The sequence below is a fragment of the Micromesistius poutassou genome (genome assembly GCF_964030765.1).
Source record: "Micromesistius poutassou genome assembly, chromosome: 13".
NCBI lineage: Eukaryota > Metazoa > Chordata > Actinopteri > Gadiformes > Gadidae > Micromesistius > Micromesistius poutassou.
The window spans coordinates 4,272,064-4,285,030 of record NC_140283.1 but is presented as its reverse complement, the minus strand read 5'-3'; the positions used below and the strand labels follow the sequence as shown (position 1 = coordinate 4,285,030).

Here is a 12,967-nt window from a genome sequence, read left to right as displayed (position 1 = left end):
AGGTGGACGAGGCGTACCTGTGTATTTCAGGAGGTTCCCGTTTGATTTTGGCACTCTGCTCCATCACTTCTTTGGCCACTCGCCCGCTGTGGAGCAAACAAACGGGCAGGAACCCACAGAGGCAAACATGTTCAGTGTCCACATCCACGCCCATGGGCACACACACACACACACACACACACACACACACACACACACACACATCAATGCACGTCAACACACAAACGCCCATTGACAACTCTGGAGTACAATAAACAGAAATGAAATGAAAGTGAACATAGACAGATGGACAAGCTGTTTACAAAACGCCTCTCACCTATTTAATATTTAATCATTGAGTGTGATGAATTTTGGATTGTTATTTAGCAGAGCATGATGACAATGGGGCTCATCACACACTGTGACTGTGCAGTCCTTCACAAGAGGTACTGCTGTAAAGAACAAACAACCCACCATGACGTCTCCCGGCCCCTGGTCCCTCAACACCCCACACCTTGTCACATACAATCCACTCTGCTGAGGGGAGGGTGGCAGCACTCCTGGAGAGGAAGGGGGGCAGAGAGGCCTCTGCTCCTCCTCTCCTCACCTCCCTGTCTCTCTCCTCCCCCGCTATGTCCCCCCCTCCCCTCCCCCATCGCCCTCTCCTCCTCTCTCCATCACTCTCTCCTCCAGCCTGTCTCACTCTCTCCTCCCTCCCCCCCCGCTGCCTCTCTCTGTCCCTCCCCTCCTCTCAGTGTCCTCTGCTCAGCATCAGCAGCGTCTCTGCCCCCCCCACCACACACACATACTCCTCATCCCCCCCCCCCGTCCTCCTACCCCCCCCCCCCCCCCTCCTCCCCTCACGCATCCTCCCCCTCTCCTCCTTCTCTTCCCGCAACTCATCCTCCTCCCCCTCCTCCTCTCATCCTCCCCTCCTCCCCCTCTCCCCCTCCCCCCCCCTCCTCCCCCCTCTTCCTCCCCCCTCCTCCTCCTCCTCCTCACCTGTAGCGGAAGCGGCTGCCCTTGAAGAACAGGTTGCTGCTGGACACCGTGCGAACCTGGCTGGACTTCTCCAGTCTGGAGGACAGAGGAGGAGGGAGGAGGGGAAGGAGGGTGGAGGGGAAGGAGGGAGGAGGGTGGAGGGAGGAGAAGAACAGGAGGAGGGGGATGAGGGTGGAGGGAGGAGGAGGGGGCAGAAGGACAGGAGGAGGGGAGTGACAAGGGAGGAAAGTTTAAAAATAAAAGGAGGGGTGGCAGAGAGTCAGGAGGAGGATTATGTCATCCAGCGTAGGACGGAGAAAGAGGGGAACATACGAACCGCCTAATCCCCTCGGGGGGAATTATTCATGGTGTACAGTACAGGAGCAGCGGCGCTGAGATTTTTTTATTCAGCCGTTCGTTTCAGTCTTGGTCTTTGAACAATCAGAAACAAGAGTGGCGTGTACTCAGCCCTTGAGTTATACATTACGCCCTCGCCCCGCGGTCGAGTTGTTGCGTCCTCCGCATATGGCATTCAGTGGGTTTGTGTTGCCGTGGTTAACTGAGTGGATGTTTAATGGTCCGCGCTGCCTCCCATGTGGCCCCAGTGTTCCTGTGAGAACAATATGTCCGTGTGTGTGTGTGTGTGCGCGTGTGTGTGTGTGCACCAGTGTATTTGCTCATGGACGTGGTTTGCCCTCTCATAGCGTCCTCTCCATCTGCACCTGTGCTCGCTCACTTACGCTGTCATGCTGTGACAGAACCCCCGCCCCCCCGTCCCCCCGTACCCCCGTCCCCCCGTCCCCCCGTCCCCCCATCCCCCCCGTCCCCATGCCGACCATGAGCGCCATCCCATAAATAAGCCGTCTTCCCTCTCGGGCCTCGTGTGTTCGCTGGCCTCTGCTGCTTTTTCGTCCTCTCCGTGACATTTTGATCACCGTGTTGAGGAGGTGGGGTCCGCCACAACAGGGCGACGGCGCATTACTCACGGCTGACTCACCGCGGAACGCCGCCCACCGCAGGGGGCCGTAACTCAACTCACTGCAGGGGGCCGTTCCTCACTGCAGGGGGCCGTACCTCACTGCAGGGGGCCGTTCCTCACTGCAGGGGGCCGTTCCTCACTGCAGGGGGCCGTTCCTCACTGCAGGGGGCCGTACCTCACCGCAGGTGACGGCGGTCCGTGGCTCAGCACACACCAAGATCATTTGAACGCGGAGCGCCGGACCACCAGTTTGTTTGGGAGGGCTCACTCCATGATATCTGAGCTGCTTCATTGACGTCGTGTTTATTGTCTTGTTGGGGGATTGTCTATGATTTATTGTTGCTATCATTGTGTACATGGTCATTTATATTGTACATTTCTTTCATTTAGTAGTATTTTCATAGTATTTCCTTGCTTTTATTTAATAGTATGGTTTTACCATACAATATAACAATGTCTTTGTTTTTCCCTTGTTTTATTTGGGGTGTAAAACACCCATCATTAATAAGAGGCGTGGTACTTAAGATCCAGTCCATGTTTTAAATGTACCTGGTCACACAACTGTGTGAGTTCCCTATGCTTATATTTGAGTTCCTTTCTTTTACCTTCCTTTGGGTTTCCTCTATGTCACTGTGTGTGTTTTACTGCTAAAGCCTAGAGGTTCTCATTCTCAATAGGATTCACCTCCTTAAATCAAGATTCAATCAAATAAAAAGGTTGATGAGTGAAGTGTCCTGATCTATGTAGCCATGCTAATTCCTTTATGCATAATGTCGGTGCGGTTGTGGGGTAGATGGTGGAGCGGATGCCTTTTTGTCCCCCATTTAAATTTGTTTTAGTATTTTACATCAGTATTCGTTATTATTAGCAGACAGATGGTTATACAACATGTCTCAAGATACAGACTGGAGAGAGCTGGAGACGGTTCCCTTGGGATTCAAAGTGAGAACTCTTTGGGACAGGCTTCACGGCAGTTGCCTGTAAGAAAAGTATCCCGCCTCATCTGTTATTTATGTCTGACGAGAACGCTCTCACAGACGGCCCCCCCCCCCCCCCCCCCACAATGCACCACAGAAGCACGGCAGAGGGCGGGGGACAGAGCTGTGGTGGGTGGGTGACAGGACGGGCTCACTTGTAGAAGGCTTGGTTCTCCACGCCGCATTTCCACAGGTGCTTGCAGGCCTCTGGAGTCGGTGCGAAGTACGTCAGGATGATCTTCTTATCCTGCAGCGGAGAGAGCAGGACAATATAACACACAAGAGACCCAGCAGGATGCCATCCAGCCTGGCTTATGTCTAATGCATGGGCACAAATACTACGGATCATTATCATTATCAAGTCTGATACATCATTACTTTGTCATTACCGGAAAACCACAGCAGCTATCTGTAGCTATCTGCATTAGCATCTGTTAGTTATTCATGGTCTCACCTCTTTCTGATTTGCATATATATGGAACGTCTTGCCTTCGAACTTCAGTTTCGTAACCTCGTGCCTTTTCAGGAGAAGTGGAGAAAGAGCCACGACACACACACACACACACACACACACACACACACACGCACACACGCACGCGCACACACACACACACACACACACACACACACACACACACACACACACACACAGAGTCAGTCGAACACAAAACCCCAGCCTCTTCAAATATTAATGGCGACCACTTGGAGATCATATAAACAGCGATGGACGCGATGCACGGCTGACAAAACAAATAACTGATCATACTGCCTGCCCACGGGGGACTGGGGATGGAGGAAGCAAATCCGTGCACATTGTGAGGGCACACGTAAAAATCCATGACCACGCAACTGCATACATTAAGGCCACCGCCTTCCTGGACCGCTCTACGTTCAATATCCACCGTCATGTAACATGCATTTTATGCAGGGCTTCCTTCTTCTAACTGAATTTCTGCTACATAGACACAAAATATACCATGATACAGATTTAATGCGATTATCAAACAGAAAATCTATGCGCATTTGTTTAATTATGGAGTGATGTCACGTTGTGTGTGTAGGTTTTGGGTTGTGTGCGAGGTTTTTTTGTACTGTTATGCTGTTTTGTGAGCGTGAGGGTACGTGGACAGTGGTAAAGCTAGCAGGGATGAACCCTCTGCTGTATGCGTAGGGCCTTTAGGAAGTCCAGCCGCACACAGGGAGCTAGTAGGGCCAACGAGATGGAGCAAACAACTGCAATGCAGCCATGCTAGTATCAAGGAGATGCTGCATATTCCCCTTATTTTGCTCCACGGATCCTGTCTGGAACACTGTGCTTGACAGAATGGCAGACGAATAGAAAACACACACACACACACACACACACGCACACACGCACGCACACACGCACACACGCACACGCACACATGCACACATGCACACACACACACACACACACACACACACACGCACACACGCTTTGCTCACTCACCACTTGAGAAAATGCACCCTCTTGTTTCCCTGAAGCACCACGAAACCAAACGGCGTGAAGGCAAGAAATGCTGGGTTCCCCGACACGTCCTGGAACAAAAGGTTGACACCACCTTCTCAGCGTCTCCACAACACATTTACAGTTGACCATTCAGGCCCTGAGCCGACACTCCCCCCCGAAGCCTCTTAGAGTGAGATGATCTGTTGTTGTTGTTGTTGTTGATTGATGCCCTAATGAGCCGATGGGGCAGGTAGAGGTTAGGGACCATGCTGGGGTTTGGTTTTGATGTATTCAGATGGTATGGCTGACAGACGGGCAGAGAGACAGACAGGATGGATCTGAGCGGGCCGCTCTGACCTTGCAGGGGTGGGGGTCCACGCCGTACGTCTCCAGACTCTGGGCCTTCTGCAGGAAGTTGAGCTCCGACGTTTCAGGAGTCTGTCCGCTGAGAGAGCAGGGCACAGGCGGGTGTCACCGCGTCATGAAGACATGATGCAGTCTATGGCGTTCTCATGATACGTCACCAATTTGAGACTCTTCTTTACTGGTGTGTGGTTTTCCATTGGTTAAAACCGGGACTGTAAATACTAGTCTTTTTCTAAGAGTAAACCTAACCTAGCGGCTATTATTTAATTACTGATCTGAGATCCACTAACAACAGAACGTCGGGGAGGGTCTATACACTTAAACAAACACAATTAATGCAAGTATATAATTAAGTCATTAAAGAGGGATTGATGCCTACTTTGTGCTTGCTCACTAGAGGGTAGCAACGCTTTGTTGTTGATGTTGCTGCAACATTGAGGCTAGCTGTAGTGTTAGTCCCAGAAGGATACTAGCCTGGGTACCTCAGCCCAGATACTAACCTGGGTACCTCAGCCCAGATACTAGCCCGGGTACCTTAGCCCGGATACTAGCCCGGGTACCTTAGTCCGGATACTAGCCTGAGTTGGTAATTTGGCAATAGTGCCCCATAATAGATTCTCCTCTAGCACTCTTTACCATTATCGTGCATCACATCAGCCCCTCAGCTGTCTGTAAGTGAGTGTCGATGTGTGCGTGGGCGTGTATCGCTCTTATAAATGATGTGTACTAGAAGGCGACCACCCTTCCTGTAACCATGTAGGACATGTGCTTAAGTATGCCGCCAGTTCAGTGCTAGTGAGTGCATCACCGAATCATTTCTTTATCTTCAGTCAGTCAGATTACAGAGGGAGTCTGGTTATATTGTCCCGGGGATGGACTGTACTGATTTACATCAGTCTGATAGACTGTAGTGACATCAGTCTGATAGACTGTAGTGACATCAGTCTGATAGACGGTACTGATGGACGTCTTACATGAGCTCTGTCTTGTGTATATCAGCGATCCTCCTCTCCAGCTTTTCCGAGTGTTTGGGAAAGAACTGGAATTTGGAGCTGTAGCCTTCCGGATGCTTCCCAGGGTCGTAGTCCCCTACTTCCGCTTGGAGAATAACAAGCATGGACAGGGTTATAAATGAAACGCTCACAGAGAACGAACTGTTTTGCATTTCTGAGCACAAATATTCAGCATGAACAAATGTAATCACGGCCGTTATACTTTTTTCTTCTAATCAATGCGGCCGTGCATATCTGCCTGAAAACAATGATTGAAAATGAATCAGGGAAATGCTCAAGGCTTGTCCTCAGTAAGGGTCATCCTCCACCAACACAGGCCGGTTTGAACATTGATTTTCTCTTAAGCCTAGTCCTTCCAGGCCACAGTGACGGACTGGAGGACACGCCAAGGTCCTGTGCTGCATGGCAGCGCGTCCACCTGTCAGCCCGCGTTACCTTGAAGGATGTGGGCAGCCAGCATGGCCGCGTCCGACGTTTTACACAGCAGACGGCCGTGGTACAGATCCCGCTTGATTTGCAAGAAGACAAGGTATCTGTAAAGTATAAGACATTTTATATAGAAATACACATGATAAATACAATGCTGGAGCAAACATAGATATGAACAAATGAGGCTGGCAATACATCTGTTATGGTGAACTTATATTCTCTCTTTCTATTTGTATATGTAAAATGACGGTTTGGTTTGAAATCTGTGGTTTCCATTAAACCTCGAGTCCGGACTCATAGCGACATCACTGAGGATGGGCTCTCCTGAAGCTGCTCTCGGCTGAGGCTCATGTGAAGTTAATTCAAATGAGCTAAAATGCTTCATAGACGCAAATAGAATATTTGATTCTAGTACGTGTTTCCCTGACAAGTAGAATTGGGGCAGATGCTATCAGATCTGTCTGATACTACTTCAGGGAGATTGAAACAACAGCATTTCACAACGGGTTCCACCGCCAGACCCCTTGGGCCATGACCCAAGACCTTCAGAACCGCTAATTGTTCTGTGTGTACTACTCATTCATGCGTACCCGTAAATGGGCCAAAATCCTGCATGTGGCTTTCCTTTTGCTCTATCCCCAGAGATAGTCGCTGCCCTGTCCTACAATTCCCAGTCACCGTTATATAACTGTTTCATTATCAAACTTGAAATTCAAAAAGTGTAAAAAAAAAAATCGGAAAGCCTCAAGTGCTCTGTTTTCCGAAACAACAACCACCTTTATCAGGAATCTAGCTCGCACACACGTCTCAAAGTAGGCCAGCTCCACAGCAGCTAATACACTTCAAGTGGAGTCCTATATCTCGTAGAAAGCCCTGGCGGTCCACATAGTTGTATTAACATAAATAACCTGCACTGTGATAGGACAGGGAGCTCGACTTGGAGCACAGGGAGCCCAGCTCAGCCTCGCTCACCTTGCCCCCGTGAGCTTTTAATCAAAGCCTGGAAACGTAGCGGATAAAGTCACGTCCCAAATGGGAATCTCAGCCGAGTTGACGGGATCTCAGAGAGGAGAGCCAATGGGAGACAGACTTACCGTGTGATCTCCTCCTTGAGGGCAGCGGGGTCGGGGGGGTAGAACTTCACCCTCAGACACATTGTGAACGGTGGCTGGGCTGCAACCGATCGTTATCATCATCATCATCATCATCATCATCATCATCCTCATCATCATCCTCATCATCATCATCCTCATCATCATCCTCATCATCATCATCATATGTTTTTATACCATAGATCACGAGATCAATTGAGGAAATGATGAATGACATGCAGTAGTAGTCCTGTGCAATAATATAACAGCATGACATGAAATTACAATTACACTGGGACAAATATAGAGCTTGAGTACGCCACATTATTTTATTTATGAGGTGGGTGTTCTTTCAGGGCAACGAATGATGGTGATTTGGAGCCAGATGTCTTCATTTCCTGATTCATTGAGAGGGATAAACAAAGGCTTACTTACATTTCATCTGCTTGGGGATTGATTTTGTGACCTCCAACCAATGCTGCATTAGCAAACAAAAAGAAACAAGGAGTCCTTTATTGAACAGCACAAAGATGGCTCTATCCTCAACTGGATGGTTTTATTTGCGGTTCAGATGCTAGTGTGTAGGTGTAACTACGCAATACACCTAAAGTATGTTATTGAGTTCTTCTTCTTCCATGTTTTTATGTTCATAGTAATAATATTTATCACTGGATAAATCTCCTGTCATTTTGCCATAGATAGTATATATCCATAGACCTTTATCAGTTATCAAGTTGTATTCCAGCTCTTCCTTACAGATATGGAGTACTGATCTATCATGTCTGATAAAAGTAAATATATCAATTATAAAATATGAAATACAAATGATGAATGAGTGTAATGACGACATTGTTAGTCACAATGCCCAGGTCGGGGCACGGTTGGAACATACTGATTTGTTCCAGATGAGGTGATTGGTTACTGGCCCTCTGACCCAGCGGCACGGTGCACTCAGGGTTCTCCGGTGAAGCTAACAGAGCATCGCTCCCCCCTGTCAACCACCGGGCCCCGTCCATCCCACCCAAAGTATCATAAACATCCACGGTCACAAGCCCATCTGTCCCCACGGCAACAGCTACAGAAATAGCCCTGAGTGACAGCGGTGGGGACGCAGCATCAGGACCGGGCCGTCGTCTTGAGGACGCGGCTGTGATCCGAGGCGACGTGAATTCTTCATGAAACAAGCCGAGCTGCGCTACAGCAGAAGCGCTCAAGTCCAGCACACTGCCTTTCAGGGTCAGATGAAAGCAACTAACCTGCTGCCACTGTAAAGTCCACTTTGACTGGAGTGCCATTCAGTCCTTTCCATTCCCATTTGGCCTTGGACTGCTGTCCTATTCCAATCCGTTCCTTCAACCAATCAGTTGACTGAACTCTTTCTCTGAAAACGAGTACATCTGAAAGTGCTTCTACGGTAAAGGTAGACCTTCAGGTAACAGACAGTCTTTCACTTCCTGCTTCCCAGATAGTGTTCCTTTAAAGAATAATCCACCCTATATATATTGTCCACGCACACACACACACACACACACACACACACACACGCACACGCACGCACACGCACGCACATGCACACGCACGCACATGCACACGCAGACACACACACATAATCCTATACACCTACCCGTTGTTTGTCTGGATCCACATATCTGATGCCAAAGTAGTCCTTCTCCAGCAGGTTGAGGTGGTGGCAGATGAGATCAAACAGGTATTGTCCCTTAGCATCCCTCTGGAACAGACAGAAGGATGAACACAGAGCATGAGGACCACACTGCGCTAGGGAAGGATTCTCCATTCCATGTGGCATGGAGAAGACGCTGCCAATTTATTTTTGCTAGCTTCAGATTTCCACCAAGCTGCCTACCAGAGATAACTAGGACTCATCCAATATGAATGAACACTTGGAGCCACCCTGAGTGAGAGAGAGTGGATTATACTGTGTGGAGACCTGGCAGGGTTCGGCTCATGCTCATGAGTTGTTTTCTTCGCTTTAGCTTAGCATTTAGCATCGGTGTGACACAGCTTTTAAAATTCTTTGATTTGCAGAACATCATAGGTACGGTTTTGTGTCTGATCCAGACATCGCTGTTAACACCCAAAATGTGTAGCCTTTCCGTAGATAAAAATGCAAAATCGCATTAATGTGTGTCATTATTTTTGCATGATTATTGTATGATGTGATTATGTCATGATAAAAAAAAAAAAAATTTTGGTCGAAGTAATGGACTGCAGTAGCTTATGAATATCGTATCGGTCTGGAAATATAATGGTGCAACACTAGTTTTATCTCTAGACATCTCTAGATTGGATTCACAGTTACATAAACAACAACCACACCGAATATTTCAGTGGGAAATAGAGTGGGAAAACAACCATTTAGAAATGATCAGCACTCGCGCACTTCCACCACAGTAAACCAAGTCTGGTAAAAAGCTCTAAATGACAAATCAAAGCAGTGAGTGATGGAGGAGAGCAGCAGACTCCACGGCTCCCCAGTAAACACTTCATCACGCTGCTGAAATGCTGCTAAAAGCTTCATTAATGTTAAAACACTCGCTGACGTCTGAAAAGTCAGCCACCCGAATCACCCCGTTCAAAACAATTCTGCAGGAACAGGAAGGCTTCTGAACACCAAAGTTCACTCTACTTGTGTGTGCATGCTTTATGTGGGCCATGCGGGCTGAGGAAGGTAACATTTGCATACATCCCTGCTGCTTATGATGACCAAAGGGTTGAGTACTGCAAATATGCCAAAGGGCAAGAGCTGCAGCAGGTGACAGCATAATAACAAAAAAGTACTGAACTATGAAATGATGGGCTTAAAGTCACCTTCAGATGACACACAATTATAATCACGTCAACATTTTTGACCGCATTATGCTGATTAAATTGTTCAAAACATCAACGCAAGCTGGGGCCAATCAGCCGTTCATATTCACAGGAAGTAGGACATGAGGCGGTTTCAGTAATACATTATGAACATCAAGGATGTAATATCTAGTAATACATTCCCCCCCACCCCTTCACCCACTGCCTCCTTCCTATTAATCATGAAAGCTAAATAACCCATATGTCCTCCTATATCTGTGTGATGGGGATTGAGGAAGGGGCTCGAGATGAATGAACATCAGGTCGCGGTTCAGGGTTCAGCTCCAGAAGCACTCTCGCATCGCCTCTCCGCCTAGAGTGCTCCGGCTCCTCCTCCCTCCTACCACCTACCACCCCACCCCCACCAAGTGGTCCCATGTGGAAGCGCATGGATGAGTGCTGCATCAGGGTCAGCCAGTGCACACGCCCCTCGGAATGCAACCAGAACAGAATGCCTTTCAAGGTCAAAGCAGAAGCTGCCTTTTCTGAAGAAGCTACGTGCCATGGCCCTCTGAGTGGCGTCGGGCCGTTGGAATGCTAACGAGTGGACGCGCTAGCAGGCGTGTCACACCATGTTAAACAGCATAATTGTGCCGAATCAGCTCACCCCCTGACCCCTATGTAGTGCATATGAGCAAAGAAGAGTAAATGAGCTACTAGGAGAAATGTGTGTGTGTCGCCATGCAATCTCCCTAATGAACCCATTTGACATTTGACAACCCACGTCCCATTAATCAGGCTTCAGATTGGAATGGGTAAGAACCAAAACATACAATAATAATACCATTGTTTAACCTTTTTCTTATTTCAAAATTTTTTGGGGCAGGCATTAGAATACAACCACAAATAATCCTACCAGCTTCCAAGTGGTCTTTTTCTTAGCTTATTAAAATCATGAAGGATCAAATGACACACATGGAAATGCATCACATTGTGAAAGCATGATGATGTTCCACCTCGATCGCTGAGAGAAACACATAGCGCGACAATATCTGTATTTTCCGACATTACGGCAAGTAAAGGGTTATTATATACACTAGAGAGATAAATGTGTCCATCGCTACTCGCTACTGTGTGTGTGTGTGTGTGTGTGTCCAATGAATCAGCCAGGGAGCGTGTGGGGAGCATGTTGTGCAGCAGGCCTGCGTGAAGCCATGTGTAAATAAAGAGGGCGTCACACTCATGATGGAGCTGAGGAGGAGAGGTCACCCAAGGACAAGGTTGAACAGCCAGGGTCCAACGACCCTCTCTCCCTCTCTCTCCTTCTCACTGTACCACACTCTCTCCCTCGCTCAATCTCATCCTCGCTCTACCCCACTCTCTCTCGCCCTCCCTGGACGGAGGCCATTGAGCTGTCACTCGCAGCGCTCTCCTCCATGTCATTACTTAGGGTGCTGATAAGAGGCACTTCATTAGGGCAAAGCCCTGTCGAAGCTAAATGGACATAACTCTCTGTCTCTCTCTCTCTCTCGCTCTCTTGGCCACTAACCTACACCAAAATAGCAGCAGCTCGCCCACTGCCTGGCTCCCGCTATGACTGGAGCCAGCGGGATGCTTGGTGGCTGCTCCCGCCGTTGTGTTAAGCTGCTGCATCATTTACCCAGAGAACTGCTCTCTTGGTAAATGAGAGTCTGCCAGCGGTTTGAGTCATGCTCACTTTCCCAGTTGGTTTCACAAGTCCATGCGAGAGCCAATGAGGTTTGATTTCCTGACCTTAAAGCACAAACACATATTACGTCTGATCTAAGGACACTCACCATGTCTCCTCTGCTCTAAGGACCCTCACCATGTCTCCTCTGCTCTAAGGACACTCACCATGTCTCCTCTGCTCTAAGGAGACTCACCATGTCTCCTCTGCTCTAAGGACACTCACCATGTCTCCTCTGCTCTGCGCCCGTTAACATGACGTCTCACCCCTATTTGCTATCGACTCATCAGGCTTATCTGAATTAACTTGAGTAATTAAGTCACGTTGGATAAAGCATCTGGTAAATAATGAATTAAATAAATAAACATCCGTCAAGGTTCCTCCTCCATTCGTGCACATTTTGTAAAAAGTGACACAATAAAGAATGCAACCCTATTTCTTAATGGTGGCTGTCATAAAATAATAACAGTGTTCATCTTGGATTAAACATTTTCCGCTGCCAGAAATTAACAGGGAGCAAAAGCTGGGTTTAAAATATTGATTTTAAACCCAGCTTCATTCTCTGGGAGAGAGGCTTGACGGTGGTATTAAAGGAGTGTTTCCTGTCTCCTGAAAGCAGAATATACAATATTTCTTTGGAGCAGTGCAGTCTATTTTGGGGCCGGTTGGTCGAGTGGTGAAGGTGTTTTGACTCCCAGATGAGACGCTCTGGTCTTGAACCCCACGGTTCACAGTCTGTCTGAGGAGGCATCCTTGAGCCAGCGGCTGCTTTGGATAAAAGTACTAAATGATGGAACACAACAGGGACAGGGACAGTAATCTCCTCTAATTAGGAGATTACAGAGTGATTGCCAGGTATCTAGAACAGCTCTTGAGGGTTTCTAATTAAGACCATTGAAGCATCACCTTACCTGGGTAGCAGTCTACGTGACATGTCATGGGAGTGTTTGCTGGCAGAACTGGGGCACGCTGACAGCATCAAATATCAAAGACATTTGTACTCATCAACTATCGTGAATCATTCTTAGTGTGGATAAGGATGTAAAGGAACGAGTGCATTGTTTCAATCTTTGAGAACAGTATATATTAATACGATTACAATAGTCACCATTTTGCTCTTATCAAGGCTGCCAAGTAAACATGGGGAAAAGTTCACGTTTAAACT

The 12,967-nt window shown here is 48.0% G+C and overlaps 1 protein-coding gene across 1 annotated transcript in view; it reads right to left on the bottom strand.

Moving 5' to 3' along the window:
• Positions 1–12,967, bottom strand: part of frmd5a (FERM domain containing 5a) — a gene marked incomplete at its 5' end in the record, with an annotated part of 47,283 nt that overhangs the window by 7,778 nt on the left and 26,538 nt on the right. The window contains 11 exons of the mRNA XM_084477064.1: positions 18–86; positions 982–1,056; positions 3,072–3,163; positions 3,371–3,434; positions 4,388–4,476; positions 4,745–4,832; positions 5,728–5,851; positions 6,202–6,299; positions 7,290–7,368; positions 7,722–7,764; positions 8,911–9,015. Coding sequence (XP_084333190.1) covers positions 18–86; positions 982–1,056; positions 3,072–3,163; positions 3,371–3,434; positions 4,388–4,476; positions 4,745–4,832; positions 5,728–5,851; positions 6,202–6,299; positions 7,290–7,368; positions 7,722–7,764; positions 8,911–9,015 — 926 coding nt within the window. The remainder of the gene's footprint in view (positions 1–17; positions 87–981; positions 1,057–3,071; positions 3,164–3,370; positions 3,435–4,387; positions 4,477–4,744; positions 4,833–5,727; positions 5,852–6,201; positions 6,300–7,289; positions 7,369–7,721; positions 7,765–8,910; positions 9,016–12,967) is intronic.